The 22246-nt window shown below is 39.1% G+C and overlaps 1 protein-coding gene across 2 annotated transcripts in view; it reads left to right on the top strand.

Annotated features, from left to right (window-relative positions):
* Nucleotides 1–241: 241 nt before the first annotated feature.
* The window catches only part of WDR89 (WD repeat domain 89), a 52411-nt gene continuing 30406 nt past the window's right edge, over nucleotides 242–22246 (top strand). Inside the window, exons 1-3 of one of the 2 annotated variants that reach the window (XM_069856848.1) lie at nucleotides 242–907; nucleotides 12635–12724; nucleotides 15008–21329. In XM_069856848.1, coding sequence (XP_069712949.1) covers nucleotides 359–907; nucleotides 12635–12724; nucleotides 15008–15559 — 1191 coding nt within the window. In that variant the 5' untranslated portion in view covers nucleotides 242–358 and the 3' untranslated portion in view covers nucleotides 15560–21329. Of the gene's footprint in view, nucleotides 908–12634; nucleotides 12725–15007; nucleotides 21330–22246 lie in introns of those variants that run through there. The other variant, XM_069856846.1, reaches the window with a different exon arrangement.

The following is a 22246-nucleotide window of genomic DNA, read 5'->3' as shown; positions in this document are numbered from 1 at the left end:
CCCGCAGCCAATCCGCGCCGCGCAGGGGTTTCCCCCCGCGGAGGGCGGTGTGGGGGCGGGGGCGAGTTGGACGCAGCCGCGCTCTGATTGGTTCTTCCTCCGGAGGGGGGCGTGGCCGGGGCGAGCCGCAGCCAATCCGCGCCCCTCTGGGGTTTCCCTCTGGTGGGGCGGTGTGAGGGCGAGGCGGGCTGCGCGCAGGCGCGGTGGCGGCGCGGGGCGGGCGGCGCCGGCGGCTCCGCGACACCTCGCGCTGAGAGGTTCCCTCCTCAGGAGCCGCGGATTCTCTCCGCCACCCCCTCAGGCCCCGCGGCCGCCGCCGCCCCTCGCGGGCGCCCCGAACCGCCCCCCCCTCCCCGCCATGGCCCCGTGGAGCCGCCTGGCCCGCCTGGCCGCCCGGCTGCGGGACCCGCGCAGCGTGGCCGCCTTCCAGCGGCTCTGCGGGGTGGAGGGTCCCGCGGAGCAGAACGGCGGCCCCCCGGGAGGGCGGGGGCACCCCGCCGGGAAGGGCTCGGTGCCGGGGGGGCCGCGGTGGCGGAGGAGGCCCCGCCGCAACTCCCTGACGGAGGAGGACGGCAGCCAGGAGTTCTCCACCCGCAGCCGTTTCCTCTACTACCTCTTCAGCTTGGGCACGGAGCTGGGCAACGAGCTGTTCTACATCCTCTTCTTCCCTTTCTGCATCTGGAATTTGGACGCGTGGCTGGGCCGGAGGCTGATCATCATCTGGGTGGGGGTGATGTACCTGGGGCAGTGCACCAAGGACGTGATCCGCTGGCCGCGGCCCGCCTCGCCCCCCGTGGTCAAGCTGGAAGTCTTCTACAACTCCGAGTACAGCATGCCCTCCACCCACGCCATGTCGGGCACCGCCATCCCCCTGGCGCTCCTGCTGCTCAGCTACGGCCGCTGGCAGGTAATGCCCCCTCCTGCCTTCCCCCCGGCGGGCGAGGACGGGACAGCCTTGATTCCCGTTTAGAAAAGAGGCTGATTTTGTGTCAAATGTGAAATTCGGGCTTTTTTTTGGCTTGTTCCCTCTTTTCTCCTTTTCTTCTTTCCTCTCTTCTTGAACAGACGTGCTGCCGACTTTGTGAACTTCAGGCGTTAAAAGCTTTAACGATCTGTATTTTGGTTTGGAGAGGATTTCTTCCAGCGTCTGTTGTATATGGAAAGGTGCCTGATAGTTTTACAGGTGTTTGGTCGGACTGACTGAGAATTCGGTAGAGAGCCAGGGACTAAACTGCCTGGAGGAGAAGGACCTGGGGGTGTTGATTGAGAACGGCTGAACATGAGCCAGCAGTGGCCCAGGTGGCCAAGAAGGCCAATGGCATCTTGGCTTGGATCAGAAACGGCATGGCCAGCAGGGCCAGGGAGGTTATTCTCCCTCTGTACTCGGCACTGGTGAGACCGCTCCTCGAATCCTGTGTTCAGTTCTGGGCCCCTCATCACAAGAAGGATGTTGAGGCTCTGGAACGAGTCCAGAGAAGAGCAACGAAGCTGGTGAAGGGGCTGGAGAACAGGCCTTATGAGGAATGGCTGAGAGAGCTGGGGGTGTTTAGCCTGGAGAAGAGGAGGCTGAGGGGAGACCTCATTGCTCTCTACAACTACCTGAAAGGAGGTTGTGGAGAGGAGGGAGCTGGCCTCTTCTCTTAAGTGTCAGGGGACAGGACGAGAGAGAATGGCCTCAAGCTGCACCAGGGGAGGTTCAGGCTGGACAGTGGGAAAAAATTTTTCACGGAAAGGGTCATTGGGCACTGGCAGAGGCTGCCCAGGGAGGTGGTTGAGTCACCTTCCCTGGAGGTGTTTAAGGGACGGGTGCATGAGGCGCTGAGGGGCATGGTTTAGTGTTTCATAGGTATGGTTGGACTCGGTGATCCGGTGGGTCTCTTCCAACCAGGTGATTCTATGATTCTAAAGGGCTTTTTGCTTATCCTTCTTTGCTTTGAGTCACTTTGTAGCTCGTGTCACTGTTATCTTACCCTCTTCTTTAATGCTGACTTTTCGTTTCATTTCCTGTAAACTGGAAATTATTGTTTCTGTTTTGAGGAGTATGTATTCTTTCAGACAGTTTTACAGCTAATAATGTGCTAAAATTAAGCCAGAACTGATAATTTCTGATCTTTTCAGCACCTTCAGTCAGCAAAATCTTAAGGTCTGCCTATTGCCCTTTGGGTCAATAGATAAAGTAACGCTTGATCTTCTGGTTTGTGCAAGCTGTGGCATGTGCTTAGTTGCTTGCTGTTAGCAGTGTGAGCAACAGTAAATAAGGGCTCCAAAGAAGGCACAACACATGCTCAATTTTCTAAATCACTGTACCAGTTTCATTCCTGAGTGAGGGGGAAGTCTTTTCCAGGCAAGAGGTGTTCAGTGTAGGGTTTTGAAGGATGTGTGTTTAATGTTTAAGAAGTTATGCAGAAAGCCTGATTTTAAGATATTAATGTTTATGAATTCTATAATACCTGCCTACTTTAAGACAAACGTATGCCAACTTGTTAGAGAGAGCTCTCTTTTTCAGCTTTATGCAGGGGCTGAACTCTTGTCTTCTTGCTTGCTGTTAACAAATCACCAGTTATCTGCTGTCACAGTGTGACGCTTTGAGGCCATATCTCAGGGTATAGAACGGGTGCCTTAAAGAAAAGAAGTGGTTGAAGGTTAGAGATTGTATTTGGCCTCTCTGTAACCGAAGTTTATGTATGTGCTACTGCAAGGAGATGCAGTGTGCCCAAAACAAAGCTATTAAGATGTCATATTCTTCCCTAGGAAGATGTGAAGTGTGACTGCTGGAGTTGTGCAGGCACTAGGTAATGCTATGTGTTGTGAGTGTTTGAAATAAACATTTGGAGTTCTGGCACCAAGATGCTTGATGTTTTCAAGTGTTTGTTTTTTTAAATTACTACAGGCTGAATATGTGTTTATTACTTGCTAGATACGTAGGGCTCATGTCAGTTGGAAAACTGAACTGGATTTCTATTTCTTTGCATGTGGGCAGCCTCGTTTAGTAGTATCAGTCAATTAGCTTTGCACAGACTGATGCCGTGTGTACAAAGGAGAACCCAGCTTGATTGCAAACTAGCAAACTGGCAAGGTGTGTTAAGTTTGGGGGTTTTTTTGGTTTGGTTTTTTTTTTACCGGTGAACCAAGTCTGATCATTGGTTGACCAGACCTGCAACTGCAGTCTGTGACATACAGTGCTCCTTGACTAAACATCAGATCCTAAACATTCAGCCTTGTTGCTATCAGTTTGGAACCTAAGAAATGGACAAGCAAATTATTTGAATCGTAATTTTAGTTCTTTTTTTTCCCCCATGAAATGAGTTTGAGTAACAGACCTCTCTGAAATCAACTTTAACCATTTCAGAATGTTAATTTAAAAAGAGATCCCTTCTGATTTTTAAATTATTTCTAAATATTAATTGAAGGTTAACCTGTGGCATGTTGAATATCTTTTCATTCACCTGTAATGAGAGTTAAACTTCCATCTAATGCTTCTTCTGTTCTCCATATTTTACCAGTGTTGAAAAGGAGTAGAATCTGCATGGCAACTTTTTGTCATGCTGTTCTGGAAAAGGAGGGTGTTAAAGACCAACCTCAGAACTTCTTGGAAAGCTGTTAGTGGTAAGGGAGCTTGTAGCAACTCTGATTTTTATTAAATTATACGTATTTATCAGTAGATAGAGATGATTAGATTTAAACTTGGCAAATGTTTAGGTGCAGTCTTTCTGTATGTTCAGTATAAGCAAGCATTACATAGACCCTGATCGCAATAAGGCTACATCTTAAGACTGTTCAGAAAAAATCACAGTGGAGCAAAACTGAGTGCGAGTTGAAGTTGATAGAGCTGTAACTGTCTGCAGGGGCGTTTTTCGTGGAATACAGGTAACGTTACCCGAGTTTGTCACTTTGAAGCTTATACTAAAGCAAATAAAGTGGCTCTTACTCTGAGAGAGGTTACTCCAGTGAGAAGTTACTTTCCTGTGTAGTTTACTTGGAGTTTGCTTTCATCAGGCTATGACTTCCTACTATTGTGTAATAGTTCTTTTCTATCAAAAACAGTTTGTGAGTCTTTCCCTCAACAGAGCAAGTCTGCGACTGTTTTTCTAGGTATGACCCAAATTGACATTTAAAACAAAAAAATTTGAATTTTAGTAAGTTTTCTTTTAACCTGTTGAATTAAGTTTGTGCTTTCTTAGTTTTCAATGCCTTACAGTAATTCTATCACAATCAGTTTCCTTTCATGTAGTACTCAAAAGGATTTTTGACTATACATTTTAAAACTAAAATATTTGCTTATAAACGGAATTGTTCAAGTAAGTTATTTTCAGAGATGATATATTTTAAAGATTGTTGTGGCAAATTTTAACAATTAGAGGCTTTAAATGTAGGGAATATGCAATGCAACTGAGTTTCAAACAAAAAACAAATATTAAGATTATTTTCGTAACAGCTAAGTCTTCTGTACATTGTAGAACATAACTTTTCAATTTCTCCTTGTATTATGAGAGCCTGCCTGTCACTTTTGATTCTGTTTGTGTTATCTTTATATAAATATTTTTATTGTTAAATCTCAGCAGGGAAAACCACTTGTTTCAAAGACGATTCAGTAACCTTGGAATATAAAGCTTATGCCAAAGACTTATGAGAATTCGGGAGCGTTTTAGATGTTGGTATTCTTCTTTCCATCTTTGAAGCTCTGATACCCTGAAGGAGGAGGACAAACTCTTAAAAGACAGTGAGGTTATAGGTATTGATACAGTGTAGGAAGAAGTGTGCCTTTATCACCCAGGGGAAAATCTGCTTTCTTTGAACTGTTGACAGTTTGAGCAGGGCTGGCTTATATTGTGTCCTGAGTGGGGAGGAAGAGCTAGTGTGAACTGCTAGTTATCTACAAAATCTCCAAAAGCTTGAGGCTGAGACCATTGGGAAAAGTCTCTTACATTTTATTTCTTTACTTTGAACTGCTGATTTCAAGCAGATATCAGCACATTTTATTACAAATGGTGCTTGAGTTAGGATGGCACCTGACTGTGTCGCAACCTTGCTGTTCTGTTTTGAGTAGGAGGGGAAAAAAGACATTAAGGAGACAGAAAATATGCTTTTCTCACAGAGTTCCTCCAGGAATGTAGGCTGGTTCTAGCAGTAGTTTCCTGGATTGGGAAGTGATGGGTCTGCACTCCTGCCTGAGCTGTGCCTTAATGAGGTGAGTCAGGAACAGATTCTAAGTTGATACTCAGCAAGAGCCCAGAGCCTTGACTGATGAGTAGCTGGCCTCTGTGTTAACCAAAGTTGTTTTGAACTTCTGAAGCAGTTCAGATCTCTAAATACCATCCTCCCTATGTATTTGTCTGCCAATGTTTTATATGCAAATCCTATCATCAGGTGTCTTAACCACTCCTCTGATGAAAATGGCAATCTTAATAATCACTTCTGCTAAACGCACAGTAGAGTTCATCCATCCTGTAATGGTTTCTTTGACTGACACACCTAGAAGTATTTTTCATTTACTCGGTGCTTTACTGACTCTCCACAGTACAATTGTGTAATAATGTCACATGGTGCCACGTCAAACACTCTTCCAGAAATCTTCCATCCTCACCATTATTTTTATCAACCAAAGCTGATGAATCTAATCAAATGAGATGGGTTTGGCAGGATCTGTATTTCAGAGAGATCTTCACTGTTCTGTGATTCTGACGGAACACTAATAAATATTACCTCTAGATTTACCTGCCGGCTCTTTCATTTGAAAAGGCTGACTTCTCTCAGATCCTCACTGGGAATGGGGAATAGTTGTTTGTCAGATTGGATGAATAGTCTAATCATGACCCTGCTATAGTGTGAATTTTACAGAAGGTGGGTAAATACTAGTTTTAAGTGTCTCTCTTCATTGAAAGGCTTGCATTATCAGTAAGATAGATGTAATGATAAAACTGGCAGCTATACATTGGGGACTCTCTTCTACATTAAGTCTGTGTGCAAGAGCAAGTACAGACTCCTTTCAGAAAGTGATGCCTCATCTTTGAGATGCCCGAGTGGATTTTGGTAAAATACTAAAATGTTGTGAAGAAGCTTAGGCAGAAAGATTTGTGCTTATCTAATTGGTTTCCTTACATGTGTTTCTTAAACGAAGAAACGAAACCTCTCTGCTATGAGCAGAGCTGAAAAGATGATTTAAAAACCCCAGAACTGCCCACACAATGAAGAGCTCTTGAAAAGCAATGATGGGAATTTGGATGCTCAGCAGCACTGGTCTTGTCTTGTGTATTTGAGTTGTAAGGTCTTTTGTGGGCTGTGTTAATGCCTGTAGTTTATTTGTAAAGCGATCTGGAAAAAGTTGTGTGACCTGTTTGATTTGGGTGCTTTTAAAAGTTTGAAAAAAGTGTAGTCAGTTCTAACAAATCTCATTGGGGAAACCTCTGCTAGAGGCATGCAGCAGCCTGTTCTGTTAAACTGTGTTGGATGAGCGGGGAATATGTAAAAATGCTGTAAGGTTAGATACTGAGTTTTTGTTGAAGATAGGATTCAAAAGGCATACTTTACATCTCCTGCAATTTTTCTTTTCCTTAGTGGGACTGCACACATGTAAAGCACTCCGCATACTTAGGGCGTGTTGATAAAGCTTGAGAAAAGATTGCAGAAAAATTTTTAGGTGTTGGAGGCATAAGCAGAGCAGCTCTAGGGGATTTTTGCTGGGTGTGTTCAGGGAGGAATTGGGGTTTTTGGTTTTTTGGGTTTGTTTTTTTTTTTTTGGTAATGATTGCAGGGAAGAGAAGTAGTAACAAACTCTAATTCCTGTTGCAACTTAATTTCTTCTCAGACAATGTGTAGCAGAAAGTTAAACCTTTTAACTCCCTGCTGGGCTGACATTCAAATCTTTGTCTTGGAATTTAAAGAAGGGGTTCTTGAAATAATGTATAGCACTCTCTAATTTTTATGCTGTTTGATATTAAGTTGGATCTATGTAAGAAAGAAGGAAATACACTGGTTAAGCTGCATTTATCAGTTTTACTGTTTGGTCTCTTTTGAAAAGACAGTTTTTTGTTGGTTTGTTTTTCCTAATGTGAATTGTACGTGGCTTCTCCTTGTTAACCACCACCTTCTTACTTTACTTCTGCTTCCTTCAGAAAATCATTTATATGTTAAGCTTTTTGTATTCCTCTGGCCAACTAGTGTCTCAGCCATTCCTGTAAACATTGATTATAGCTTTTCATATGACTACTGCCAATACATAGCCCAGATAGCTTATTAAAAGCATGATTCTGCAAGTGCCGCTTAGATTCTTTCGGTGAACTCTGACCCAAACCAGTTGTTTTAAACTCAAGCTGGTCTTCTGAGCTATTGTATGATTTAAAAAAAAAAATAAATCATTAAGTAATACTGTAGGGCACTGAAAATATTAGCTTGCAACCCTTTGTGAGTGCTGGAAATTACTTCAGTGTAAAATGTGCTTTTAAAAAGTAAAGAAATGCGCATCTAAAGTGTGTTTTAAGAATGCTCCATTATGAAAGAAGGGGAATTTTCTGACCTAGGTCAAAGCTTTTGGGACAGATTGTTTCCTTATGAGCATTTTTAAACAATGGTTATGTTGTTAAGATTCTTGGCAAACGGTCAAATTAAGGAGAGGGAGGAGGATAGGCATTTGATGGAAACGTTTTCTATCTGATCCAGTCAGAATCTTGCAAGCCCTTTTCGGAGCATGTAATCAACTAAAACGGGAATTTCCAATTAAAAATAGAGGGCATAAAAGTATCAAATATTTACTGGGAGTAGTTTTACTACTATTTTCCAAATATGACCAGTTTAATCTGGGTATGAGGACAATATTGAGGCCTGAGAGAAGATCAGTAGTCTACTCAGTAATCAGTTTTATTCCTAGGTCTTTGTTTAACTTAGTATGTGAATTTGAGAAATCAATTAACCGTTTTTATCTCTTTTTTTAAAAGAAATAACTTGCTTGGTGGTCTGTCCCTTAGCCATATACTTTAAGACTGTGACACTTTTCGTAATGGGTATGATCCCTTAAAAAAAATATTCATTCAAACACCTTTGTCGATTTTGGCTTTTCAATATCTTATTAATCAGTGTGTTGTATTTCTCTCCATCTCCAGTCTCTGCCTTGTCAAGTCTATCTGCCTCCACTTCATCTTCTAGTACTGTGTTAGTACTACATGCTTATGCATATTATCAAAGTTTCATTCCAGCCTTCAGAAAAATATTTGCACAAGCTTGATATCTGTGATTTGATCTTGTATAGAATGTGGGGAGCTTTTCTCAAGGAGAAAAGTGCCAGGTTAATGTTGGTTCAGTCCACGTGTGATTTCTGAAGTTCAGATCCATTACAATGTGAGTGTCTTTATTTTTTTATAAGGTTAAGGTTTTCAAATCACAAGCTGATTTTATTAATTTAGGAAAAAGAAAGCACTATGCAGTTCAGTAAATACTCCCCATACTTTAAATTGTTGAGGTGACGTAGTAGCTATGGAGGCATGATGAGATTTTGAGGATATAGATAGGATGGTCTTAATTGAGGGCATGGAGGTAGGTTTTGAGATGTTTCTCTAAAATGGACTATTCCCGAATCTCTTGAATATTGTCAAGAATGAAGATATGTAAATTCTATTATCAGAACAAGCTGAGAGAGTGAAACGTGTTTATGTCTACCTCTCTCTGCCAGTCTTTCAGAGCCTCATCGGAAAGGAGATGGATGGATAGAAAGGATGCCTTTCATGCCTAAATGAGTAAGAATATAAGTAAATGGGAAGAGGGTAGAAGTCAGTTTGTGATCTGTTGTCCTTTCTACTTCTATAGGTCTGATTTGGCACGTGAGGAGCCATGGGACTAAAATGGCTAAAATTCAGCAGTCTTGCTTTAATTGCATTAATATCTTTCATTCAAATAGGGACTGTGTCTTTATATACAACTATATAGAAAAGATCTAGAAGTTTAACTGAAAGATATTGGTAACTGTTAATTGTCAAATTTGTAAGTGCAGTGTTTTCCAAAACAGAAGACCCAAGCAAACATGAAAAAAAAGGTGCTTATGGCTTTCTTTCATGAACACTTGAGATTAGTTTCTATTAAAGTTTTCACATTAATCTTTCACGAAATTTTTTTTCCTTTGAAGATTCATTTGCAGCTAGGAGAGAAGCTTTGTGAACTCCAGTATTTTTTGTAAAGCAGGGCTCATAATAAATGTTAATACTCTTAATGATAATAGTTGTTTGGTATGTGGGGGGATTTTGTATACCTAGTCAGTGGGAGGTTATGGATACACAACCATGGTATACCTGATGTGTGTATGAAAAATGCAAACAGGCAGTCATTTTCTAGATGAAACAACATTTTAAAAAAATGCTTACTGGTACCTCAGTGTTGTATTATTTTCAGTTAATAATTTGGAAGTAAATTTATGGCATCAGCTTCTTTTTGTAAGGATCAAGATAATGCCCCTGTTGGTGTTAAGATTTGGCATGCTGTTGAGCAGTCTTGTTCAGCTAAAAGGTGTGTGGGAGTGTTAGTGTTCATCTTTAGTCACCCTTTACACTTATGCCTACATGCGAGGACAAAATATGCAGTTGCCTTATCACCTCAAGGCAGATTTCAAGCAGGTGCTATCAGTTCAGTGTTCTAGGAATTCTTGAACCCAGTGGCTGCCTTTAGCAGGTACGAATGAACACAGGCCAAGGAGCAGGCAGGGTGTTGTGCTTTACTTGTTGAAGTAGGGGATTCCTTTTGATTGTTGCTGGTGTCTGACGAGGCTGGTGGAAACTGGAGCCCCAAAGGGTACCTACAGCTTGGTGATGCTCCATGGGTGGGGTTGTGGGAGGAAAACGGGGCAGCACAGGAAGGTATGGGTATAATATTAGAAGAAACCAGGACAGATGTAAGTTTAAAAATTCCTTTAGATAAAATTTAATTTCTGTACTTTATATATAAAGATGTCATATTCTAAACTTGTAATTATTTTACTTCCTGATAAGTAAGCTTCAAACATAAACTGACACCTCCTAGGGTGCTGGTTTCATAATGGGAGCATAGAGGGGAATGCTTGATATGGGAACTAATCACAAACATCAACTGTTGTATTGTGGAATACTCTTCTGGAGGTTATTAGTATAATTATATCTTGTGCTTTTTTTACAGTGGACTGAATACAGTACAGCTGGGTATCCTGTAGTGAAGGAAACTGGGTTTAGGACCTCTGAGATTATTATTATCATCTATTATAAACACCATAAATTAGCGTGTACTTAATGCTGCAGACAGGTCACGCTAAAGCTATTTCAGTGAGAACAGTATATCTGGGTTTAAGTTAAAAATACTTCATTACTTTCAAAATATATGTAACAGGGTTAAATGTATAATTGGCTTTTTATTGGGCACACAATAGGGAAGTGTTTGGACTCTTAGATACAGATGCTTTGCTGTTTAGCTGCTCCAACATCATCTCCCTCACAATCCCAACTTCTTACCCGCAATATTATTAGCTGCAGTTGCCTGCTGAGCTTGGCACTTCAGTGGTCTTCCCCCAAAGCTCTACGTGCTCTGTCAGGTATTTCAGAAACACAGGAAAAGTCCTTGTTTATTAAAGAAAAGCCTCACCCCTGGTTGGAGCCTGGAAGCACAAAAGATGTGTGCCAGGAATCTGAAATGGGTGTAAGTTATCAAGTGATGGGCAAAACCATTTGAAACTTGACACGTGTGTCAAACATAAAAGCTGCTCCTACCACCACGTGGTTGTGATGCTATTAAATTTTCTGATCGAGAGTTTTGGATTGCTTCTGTAGGCAGTAAATCTTCCCTTGCTAATCTCTGATGAACAAGTCTGTGTTCCCAGGCTTTCATCTTGCAGAGTGTGTGAAGAGGTGCCAGTACCTGGATACACCGCATGTCTGCTTTGGCAGCCCGCTGCTGGGAGAGAGGAGCGGCGCCAGGCATGGAGGCTGCGTGGCTGGAACGTCTTCTTGGTGCAGACAGCATTGCTTCTACCCTGAGATTGATGGAGAGCATGCTAGAGACATAACGGGGATGGGGCTACACTTATTGCTGTGGTGCAAGGGTGCAAAGATCACTTTTGTGGCTGCTAGCCTAGTTCTGAAAGGCAGGAAACTGGAATTGTGTCTTCATCTTTTCAGTTAGAAATGTATCATGAAGTACATAATCTTGTTTAGGTACAATTTGTAGATGGATGTTGTATAATAGAAACGGGAAATGTTACTACAGGAATTGGAGTTTAATCTAGATGCAACACAACTGTGAGCTGGGTGTTTAGAATTGATTTTAATGTAAAATTTGTTTTTTAAGTGAAACATAAGCTTCCTGATTTTCTGTTAGTTTGATACTTTTTTTTTAGGTTTGTCATGTTGACATTGTCCTAGAGCTGAGAATTCAAAGAATGCTGAAATAATGTAGAAGACTGATAATCTTTTCTCAAACCTCTTGTTGAAAGACAGGCCTGTCAGTCTTTCGAGTGACCTTTGCAGAGGACATAGAGCTTTATCCAATAAGGTTAAAGATATGTTCTCTAATTTGCTGGATATTCTACCCTTCAAGTTACCCATAAAAGGAGCAAGGGAAAGGGCAAGAAAACTGACTGTAATTCTTAGTGTTTATTTTGAGATTTGAGTATATGTAGGCTGTCTGTTTATATTGAAAATGTTTATCGTTGCTTTCCTGTAGGAAGTAAAGAAATTTTGGAAATATGCCATGTTGTCTTGTGACTGATGCTTTTGTAGAACTAATAATTATTTTTAATACTGAAAAAAGGAAGCTGTGTCCTGTCTTGTACAAGATTTTGCAATATGGTAGTGAGGAAAGTATTTCTTACTGTGTGATTATGTGAATTAGCATACTCTTATCCAAAACCTAAAAAGATAAAATAGTAAGTTTCTCTACCTTCTGATATGTGTTTATTAAAGGAAAGGTGGTTTTGTGCCTGGTAAACAGTCCTTATTAATAAAAAGTCTTCTGCCAGAAGATGGAAATAGTTGGAAATAATTTGATGGGTTTTGTGTTTAATAAACATGGATTGTAGGAGGAAAATTTTATGGGTTTGTAGAGAACAAAAAGGTGTCTGTTCTAGGAGTTTCATACTGATGTTCAGAGATGGAGTCAAGGATTACAGAAACTCTAAAACAGTGTATAAGCAATTGAATTTATTTGCAAATTACTGTGAGCTTTTCCTTTTCAGGAGAAAGGTGAAGCTACTAGATTTTGCCTGTGTAACCATTAACAATACTAGTTTTTCATGTAGCTGCTTCACCCAGTGTAAAGTGGTTCCACAGTTAACACAAGGCTTGTCTCTGCCTATATTGCCAATTCAAGATATCAAAACATGGCAAGGCTAACTGCTACAAAGATCTATTAACTTCTTAGTGCTTTGTCTGAAGAAATAGGACCAATGCCCTGAAGTTTGTATACGCTGAATGCGAAGGGAGGGGGCAGAAAAAGTTTGGCTTAATAGTATTTTGTCTTTATGAAAAGCGGACTTACTTGAGGTGGCCAAATACACTTAGTTAGGCTCTGGCAAGGAAAAGGGTAAGCATAAGCTGCATTAATTGGAACTAATTATCGTGTTCTTATAGTGATGATTTTTCAATTTTGTTTTGCAAATTCTAATCCAATCTTTCTGTTTTTTCCCTACCAGTATCCCCTTATGTTTGGACTGATCCTTGCATTCTGCTGGTGTTCTTTGGTTTGCTGTAGTCGAATTTATATGGGAATGCATTCAATTTTGGTAAGAAAATTATCTTACTAAACTTTTATTTTAATATTTCTCTGATTTCATAAACTTCCATCACACTTCAGTTTTTACAGTGCAGTAATTGTATTCAGATTTTTTTTTAATGCCTTACCACGTAGAAACAGAATACTTATAATTCTTCAGCAGCAAAACTGATACAATAGCTAAAAGTAGATGTCAAATGTGTGTTAATTTACATTCTTTTTGTAAACTTATTCTACAGTGGAGACTTGCCTGATGTTTAATAGCAATTTTAGAGCAGAAATTGATGACTGCACTAAAGCGCAGGCTAAGTTTTCCTCTGTAGAGTAGAAATAATTTTGCAGGATGAGTGTGACTACTAGTGTCCACTCGTGCTGCATGTCAGCTACTCGACGCATGCGCATTTTAGAGTGCCATGCTAAATGTTAGGGTTTCACCTGTCAAGGTTTCTGAAGAACCTCATAACAAAGCTGTCATCTTTGAAAAACACTGAAGTGATAAAAAAGATTCGAAAATATCAAACACAAATGCATCTAGTGTCAAAATGGCAAAACAAGAACACCACAAAATGGTAATCAGAAAGCAAGCCCACTAGTAAGGATGGCTGAAGAGGTTTTTGAGGATCACTTACTAGAAGGAGAAAAGGTAACAGACAGAAAACAGTAAGCCTTATAGTGAGTAGTAGAGCTGCTAGATGAACATAGTGTAAAGGAAGCATGTGAAAATAAGGCAGCTCATAAAAGCTTAATGACGCTTGCATTGGTGATCAAGAGGCTTCTTAAGTCAGAACCACTTGTGGGTGGTGTGATGAACTGGTATTCTAGCTGGCAATGTTAGCTGACAGGTAACGTCGTAGAAGAAAGTTGTGCAACAAAGAGCAATGCATGATGTACACTTAAGTTATTCAGCAGTTTCATATCAGAATTCTCTGTAGTGTTTGAGTGAATGCAGTTAACCATGTTACCTGTAATATAAATCGGCCACAATGCCTAAGATGGGGGCAGGTGCGGTGGCAAATAGGGCAGAAGGTAGTAGTGGTTCCTTCTGAAATAAGCAAGTCTGACTTCCATGTCAGTCAAATGTGTTAGAGCTTGTATCAAGAATTCGATCAGCAGAAGTGAATGAAAATGAGCCACTGAAGACAGCAATACAAGTACTTCTGACAGAAGTCACGCGTCCTGGCTTATCTGGAAAAACTGATAAGCCTGTGAATGCAGTTGGTTTGGTTTCTAATGCTTAGATTTCTAAAAAGCTTTCAATAAATTTATTCCTAACAACTAAAGGTGACAAAAGTTGCAGATAATTCTGTGCATCTGAGTGGTAACTGGAATTTAATGATAAATATAAAAATCATTAGGGTAACCTTTTAATTAAGAGAAGACATTTTTAAAACAATAATAAAACCAAAAATCAAGTGTGAAGCCACGGAAGTTACCTCTTCCTCTCCTTTAGTAGCTGGAAACAGTTGTCCATTCTTGCAGTATTGTCAATTCTGAAGCTGGAGTGGAAAGCCTAAGCTCCTGTAATGCCTGGCTGTGGCGTTCCTTGACTGCCTCATCAGCTGTTCTGCCAGCCTGCCTGTGTATTGGCAGCTGGGCACTTAGATCAGCATCGATCTGTTCCAGCAAACTACATTGGCAGAGCTTTTTTAGCTGGGCTAACCTCGTGCTGACTCTAGGCTGGAGTGCCCTGGTCCTGAACAAGGACCATTGTAGCTAGCAGATGGAATCATAAAGGAATCACAGAATCAGTCAAGTTGGAAGGGACTATTAAAAGTCATCCAATCCAATCCCCATGCACTGAGCATGGACATCTTCAACTCGATCAGGTTGCTCAGAGCCCTGTCCAACATGACCTTGAATGTTTCAAGGGATGTGGCATCCACCACCTCTGGGCAACCTGTGCCAGTGTCTCACCACCCTCACTGTGAAAAAATTGTTCCTTATCTCTAGTCTGAATCTACCCTCTTTTAGTTTAAAACCATCACTCCTTCTCCTATTGCAACAGGCCCTGCTAAAAAGTCTGTAGATCTACAACTTTGTTTATGGATCATTTGATCGTAGCTTCATTTGTGATCTAATCATGAGGCAGGCATCCTATTAATAGATGATCAAATGCAATTCCTTACCATATCTTTAACATGAAAAAGATTTATATGGTAAATGAGGAAAGATGGGAATCCACAAGTTGCTTTTAGTAAGAGAGCAACCAGGCTTATCTCCATGTAAATGAAACTTAAGTTATTTTTTAAAATAGTTATTACACTGAAATCATATCTTTCTCTTTCTTCAACAGGATGTTATTGCTGGATTTCTGTATGCTATTCTTATCCTGGTTGTCTTCCATCCACTTGTGGACCAGATTGATAACTTCAACTTAACTTACAAATATGCACCTTTAATTATCATCAGTCTTCATTTAGCCCTGGGCATCTTCTCTTTTACTCTAGACACCTGGAGCACATCGCGAGGGGACACAGCTCAGATCTTGGGCTGCGGTGCTGGGGTAGCCTGTGGCTCTCATGTTAACTACATAATGGGTCTGAACCTGGATCCTCCTCCCGAGACGTTACCTTTATCTCTTTCCTCTCTCACTGTGACTGTGTTTGGAAAAGCCATATTGCGGTTGTTGATTGGAGTAATAGTTCTGCTGTTAACAAAAGTAGCGATGAAAAAAGCCACTATTCCACTGGCATGTAAAATATTTCGCATACCGCATGATGATGTCCGGAAAGCAAGACAGCGCATGGAAGTTGAGCTTCCCTATCGTTATATTACATATGGAATGGTTGGGTTCTCCCTAATGTTTGTTGTTCCTTGCCTCTTCCATTTTATTGGTCTGTCTTGATGCAGTTTTATCACTTTAATTAGAGAGAACAGAGCTAGTTGCTTTTTGAAGAGGTGCACTAGTTTGCTAAAGGAAGGCCAGTGAGCTTGGCTTTAGTAGGGTCTTTAACAGCAATATGTAGCAGGCAAAGCATTTAAAGAACTTTGCACGTCTTTGGGTATGGTATCAGGCCAGAAGTCAAATATCAGTCCGGGAGAAGTGCTGAACTCTATAAATGCTATGTCTAGACTTATTGCTGTAACAAAGTCTGTGTGTGTGATGCAATGACTGTAGCTGGAATGTCTATCATTCTGTACCTGGATGCACTGACTTTTTAACAGTTCTGTCTGACAGCTCATCAGAAATCTCTGTTCATCATCTGTTGGCCATTTCATAATAATTTATTCAAGTTGTTGGACCATAGACTGCTAAATTTGCTTTCCTCTGTTCTCTGCTGAAGTCCCACTTAAAGATGTTTCAACTAATCAGCATTTCTAATGGACCAAACTTGTAATGAGGTTGAATTTTTCTAAAAAAAATCAAAAACCAAAAAACACCCAAACAAACCTTTTTCTTTAGCCCGCTCTACAGAGTGAAATGTCTGGATTGGCATTGGTAGATATCACTAGAGTATGTTTGATTCCGGTACTGTATTTTATGGTTTAATAACTGTGCCTTTCTGTTACATAATTAGGAAATGCCATATATACTGTGATGTAAAAATGCCTAATTTTATTTAAAATCATACTTAATTAGGTGGATATTTTTAACTGTTACATTGTCCATGTTGCTGGTATGGTTCACATTAACCAGAATATTCAGTTTAGGCTGATGAATATTACATAAATTAAATGATCCAAGAGTTGTGTCCTTAAGCTCACGATGGCTTAAATGGACAATAATCCCTTTTGTAAGTATTTTTAATGTGTATTGTAAGTTACTGGAAGAGGATATATTTTTCTGGAGATTGTTTATACAGTGGACAGATACTCAAAATTAATTATCTAAACATATAAACAATAAAAACACCCCATTCTGCAAAGAAATGGGTCTCGGTTATTATTCCAAACTAATTTAGAAGCACTATTGTTCTTAGACACTTGCTTAGAAAATATAATCTTTATTCTAGAATAAAAAGTATTTTTATGCATTAACATGCTATATTTAAAGGTGATAATCACTTTTACTCAATTTAGATAGGCATAAGAAAACAATGATCAAATTAAATTTTTAATCATTCTGATGGGCAGATTGTGAGCAAAGTCTGGTCGATGCGTAAATGGTTTGTGCATATCTAAGTTTTCCTAAGCTGTTATGCACTTTTCAGCTTTTCATGATCCTTTTTCCAGTGATACGTAGAATATGACCCTTCAGCTGTAATTTCATGTGCCTCTTTTGTGTTTCATTTTGTCTGTGTTAATGTGTTGCCTAATCTATTATTTCCATGTCAGTAACTGTCATATTGCAGCAAGAGCTGGCCTATTGTATTGTCAGATACGAATTACTTAGTTTTGTGATGTACATTTTTTTTTTTTCAGGAAAATCATGATTTGGTTGGGAAGTACAGCGATTAGGTAGAATGCAAAGCTTACCTGTTTTCTAAACAATATTTGGAATAGGAAGGGGGTTTTTTTGTATTGGAGCTTGTATCTCCAAACTGTTAATATGTAAATTAACAAAATGAACTTCGTATCTCTTTCCTCAGAGCAGTCGAAGTTATGGTACGCTGGCACTAGACGATGTGAAAAGCTAACTTTTCTGATGCGTGTTTTCAGTGCATTCAGGATGCACCGCTACGAATGTGTTCAAACTGATGTGTTCAGAGCTGATAGTGTGTTAAACAACTTCTGTAGCTTAAAAGGCCTTGCCTAGTAGAAAATGGTTCCCTTGTTTCAGTGCATATTTCTGGATTTGATTTTTCTGTCTGTTCCTCATTTGCAATTTAATGCTGAATGTGCAGTAAAAGGTAAATTGGTTTTTGTGGTCTGGAGGGAGGGCTTTCCACTGGTTTGGTTTTGCACACTAAGATAGACATTGAATAAATAGCTGGAGGGAACGTACACAAAATGCCTTACACTTAAAATCCTGAGCAGGTGGTGTAGTTCCAGTTATAGTAAAATGTGACAACTGATGAAAATAATAGGATAATTTCTCTAAAATTTAGTGCATATTCTCCTTAGATATCCTAGCTTTACAGTTTATAGCAAAAAAAAAAAAATCCTAGAAAATAAGGGACAAGTAAAGAAAAGTAATTTTTTATGGTACATATTTGACTTCTAGGAACTTCAAGTTTACAACATAAGAGTGTTCTTAAAGCTGTCTTTTCTAGCTGTGCTTGCTCTGTTGTGCTGTTGAGGGAAAAGAAAATCTACGGTGGAAGATCTAGAATGGGTAAAAAAAATCATATGCAGGTAGGGCTTTCAACAGGCTAAGGAAAATTGCACTGTAGCTTATTCTACTGTTACTCATAAATATATATTTTATATTTTTATACATTACATTGGGTAACTTCAAAATGTCAGGTTCCATGTACCACATGGTCTAGTACATGTGAAATGTATATCAGAATGTTTATACAGCACCTTTACAACCTGATCTCTAGGACTGCAACTACTTTACTGAAGTTTACATAAAAAGTTTTACGATTCTGTTTTCATGTTTTATAACAGGGTAGGCTCAAGAGGGCAGTTTAGCACAAAATATCATGCAATATGAATATTGTTGTAGTATAAAGAATAAATGCAAAAAATTAAAAATCCACCATAAATATTTGTAGTTTAGTATATTTTTAATAATAAGCTAAGATTCCTTCAAATCAGGCATAACAAAACAGCGGGTAAAACTAGAGCACTTTCTTTGCCCTAAGCTATTCCTAGAGCTGAACATGAAAAATGTTTCTATTATGAGCATCAGCTGGTACCAAATTACTTAAATTTATTTAACATAGCTTTAAAAGGTAGTTAAATGTCTTTTCAGGAGGACGATACACTTGAAACCTTTCATGAAGTGGTGCAAAAACATATTCATTTGTCACTGCTAGTGAACTTCCTCAAATCCAGCTTGTGGAGTCCTAAAGAGAGAAATGCTGCTACTTTATAGCAGCAGATATAAATACATATTTCTTAAATAGCTACAAGTTAAATTTGTTTTATTTGATTACTGTATGAAGTAAACCCTTAAACTAACAGTCGTGTAAAATGTAATTTGGCACAAAATTGCGTTTTCCAAGAGGCTGAAGGGACTTGAATTACTCCTAGACTGCCTTAAACATAGGAGCAGAACTGTTTCTGACCCGCAAGCAGAACTAACATATATATTGCATTTTAGGTAGGTTTCAGAATCTATTATTTTGAACTGAGTTTCACATTTATAAAATAGCTGTTACTTTTGCTTCCCATGCTGTGAACTGGGGCTGAAGCATCTTTCTCCTGTGTAACCACCCGTGAAGCTCTTCAGCCTCTGATCACATTTGCCTTACCACTTACCTTGCAAATAGGGGGGAGGTGGAGAAACTCTTTAAAGGTAAATTGGCAAACCAAAGGGGAGTTATCTTTTGTTTATTTACTTGTAATTTTTTTTAAGCTTATGTACATATTTTCTTCTAAAAAAAAACCCCCAGAAAGATGCATTTCTTTTAAAGTGGCATCCCTAAATGTGATATGTGGCTTGCTTACTTGTTTGTTTGTTTTTTTTTTACAAGAGCAGTGTTAAATTGTCTGGATTTTAAAGGCTATTTTGTTTTCCTTTGCTACTAATTTTTATTACTGCCTTCAGTGTTTTTTTACTCCATTTATTTTCTAGGGAGTGTCCTGAACTTTTGCTAAGCAATTGCTACTTAGATGAAGATTGTAACTTTGAACTTGTAAATACTACAGGGCTGTTAGTGGCTGTTAGCTGCTCAAATACATAAAAACAAACCTTGCATGCTGTAAGTAAATACATCTGTTGTGCTAAAAGTTGTTTCTATTTGAGTATTTGCTTTCTCAATACAAAATTGAGTTGTTTTTTTTTCACAGGCAATACATAAGGTATTTAATAATTCAGTGGTCTGAAGGGGCATTGCTGTCCAATTCCTGGTAGCTTTACTGGGAGTTCTGCGCCTCATTCCTTCCATATGACACTGAGAATGAACCCTGAAGATAGTGTCTGTTCTCTGGCATGTGCACAGGCATTGACCTAAGGTATAAGTGTAGTATCCTTGCTTTTGAGGTCTGAGAGATTGTTCTTTAAATCATACTTAACCCAGGTTTTACAAGGCTTTTAAAGGGCTTAACTAGGAATCTGTTTCTTAGTAGCTGGAACTCGCTGTGCATTTGCAACAATTAATCAGTGCTTTCCCCTCTGTGCCATAATTGTCCTGAATGATGAGATCCCAGAGTAATGTCAGTAGGTAAAATGATGACAGGAGAATTGATTTCTTGGGATACTGTGACTCAGCTTATTGTAATTGATTCTTGGGTGTTTTTTTGGTCTAATGTAGCCTGGGTTTTGGGTTACACAGATGACTTTAAGGAATCTCTGACTTTTTGTGGAAGTCTCATTGAGTGACTTCATGCCAGAACTTTCATCTAGTGGAAAGCTTAAGTGGCCTTTTTATTTGAGCAAAAATATATAAACCCACTTTAATATTTACTGTAAATACTGTATTTGTTAAATTGATAGATTAGTTGGGTTACTAATTTTGTTTCTCTTCCTAGAATACTTCTTGAAACAAAGACAAACAAAGCTTAATTTGGAAACAAAATGTGATGTTGTGTGTCAGAGAGGATATTGCTCTCCAGATGTTGTCTAAAAAGCAAATATCACATGCTAGAGTTGAAGCAAATTTAACTATGCATCGGGAAAATTTCTTTGCACTCCATTCTGCACCAGAAATAATTTGCATGTTGGTTAGAGTTCATTTACCTAAAAGATGCAAAGCAGTATATGCTTACAGTGTATAATTAGTAACTCTTCCTTTAGGACTGAAGAAGAATAGAGGGTGCCTTGGAGAACACTCCATTAAAGGTATTGACCAGTAAATGCAAATAAAAAGTCCCGTCAAGCTGAAGAATGTTATTAGTCACTAAACTTTGAATTAGTTGCTAAGTTTTTCCCACAACTTTATTTTTGTTAGAAAGCCTAATGAGAGACAAGGCTGATATTCCTGAAATGGAAGTTAGATCTTCAGACAATTCTAGATGTCTAAAGTATCATAACTGAAAAAAGATTAGTTCAGGAGCTAGTAACCTGAAAAGAAAGAGCAAAGCTTGAGGGGGATTTCTTTATTAAACTTAATGCACTTAAAAATTATGCCAAAATTTGGCCTATACTTGATTTATATGAAATCTGTATTATGAGAGAGAGATATAAAATATATTGCATATTAGAGTTTCAATTTTTTGTATATATTTTTTTCTTGTTACTGTATTCTCTGATAAAAGCAAGTATTCATAAAATATAAACCAGCTTTGTCTGTATAAGGTAAGGCTGTATGTTAGTAGTGTTTTGGGTAACAACGCAGTTGTAACCCCCAGTTTCTCAACCCCTTAAAAACTTAATTTAAAAAAAGGTGTTTTCAAATGCAAGCCCCAAGTTACTTGAGGATCATGTAACGGTTGCTGTATAATAGTGTACAACTGATGTTTTAAAAATTAATGCATTGGAACTTTGTTATATTATTGTTAATGATTTTGTACTCATTGTACACTTTCTGCAGTTGTCGACTAATATTTAAACTCATATTGACTGGTAACTGAAGTGTTTAACTTCATCTGCAATGAGTGGGTAATAAACTACTGTTGGATTCAAATGTGTTACGTTGTCATTATTGCTTCAGTGCTTATGGACACGGGGTTGCAGACACCACAAGTGTAAAACACTGACCACAGAAAAATTATTTTCGTATTATCACATAGCAGTAATTGCTAGAACATTGTCTTTTAGGGTGTGGGCTGTAGATGCAAAAGTTTAGAAAAAAGAATAATGAGTTTTTTTCTTTTTCCACTACTTTAAAATCTGGACTGTTTATTTTCACATACTCAATAATAATAAAACTATTGATCAAACTATATACAGAGATTTAAGCTGTATCTTTGTAACTTTTGTCACTTACTGCGCTCTGGTAAGAGAATATGGCTCGTATTCTAACTGACAAGAAACTTGCATTTAGGCAATTGCATCTTGTGGGGAAGAAGAAATAGTTTCACAAGTTCTGGAACTGTTGAAATTTTGGTTTCTGGTGGATATCTGATGGCAATTTTAGTTTAATGAGGTAGTGCAATTCTCATTTGAAATAGGAGTCCTCACAGAAAACAACTTTGTGAGTTTGTATCCTGTTGGATCGCCTTCCAGTAACTTCTTGCTTCACAGATCTGCTTTGAAAACTGGCCAACTGTGGGTGTTTTTTCCCAGACTATGGAATAGCTACATATTTTCATGGAATGCTCGTAGGCAGTGTATTTGCATGAGCTTTTGTTTCCTTAGTAAACCAGGCTAACTGCAGAATACTATTAACTTCGAATGCTGTGAATTTAGTCTTACCATGGTCCCAAGATGCTTTATCTGCGTTGTAGTGTACAAGCATGAGACAATATTAGTTCATTTGTATATATGTATTAAATTTTAAGTAACTGAGGGAAGTGCAAGAGAACATGAGTTGGCATAACTCTTGCTTCCTCTCTTCCTGCAATGCTCAGTGAGGAAGTTTGAGCAGTTAAGTGATGTATC

Source organism: Phaenicophaeus curvirostris, chromosome 5 (genome assembly GCF_032191515.1).
Source record: "Phaenicophaeus curvirostris isolate KB17595 chromosome 5, BPBGC_Pcur_1.0, whole genome shotgun sequence".
Taxonomy (NCBI): Eukaryota; Metazoa; Chordata; class Aves; order Cuculiformes; family Cuculidae; genus Phaenicophaeus; species Phaenicophaeus curvirostris.
Note: the sequence above shows the minus strand (reverse complement) of the source record. Positions and strands in the feature narration are given on the sequence as shown.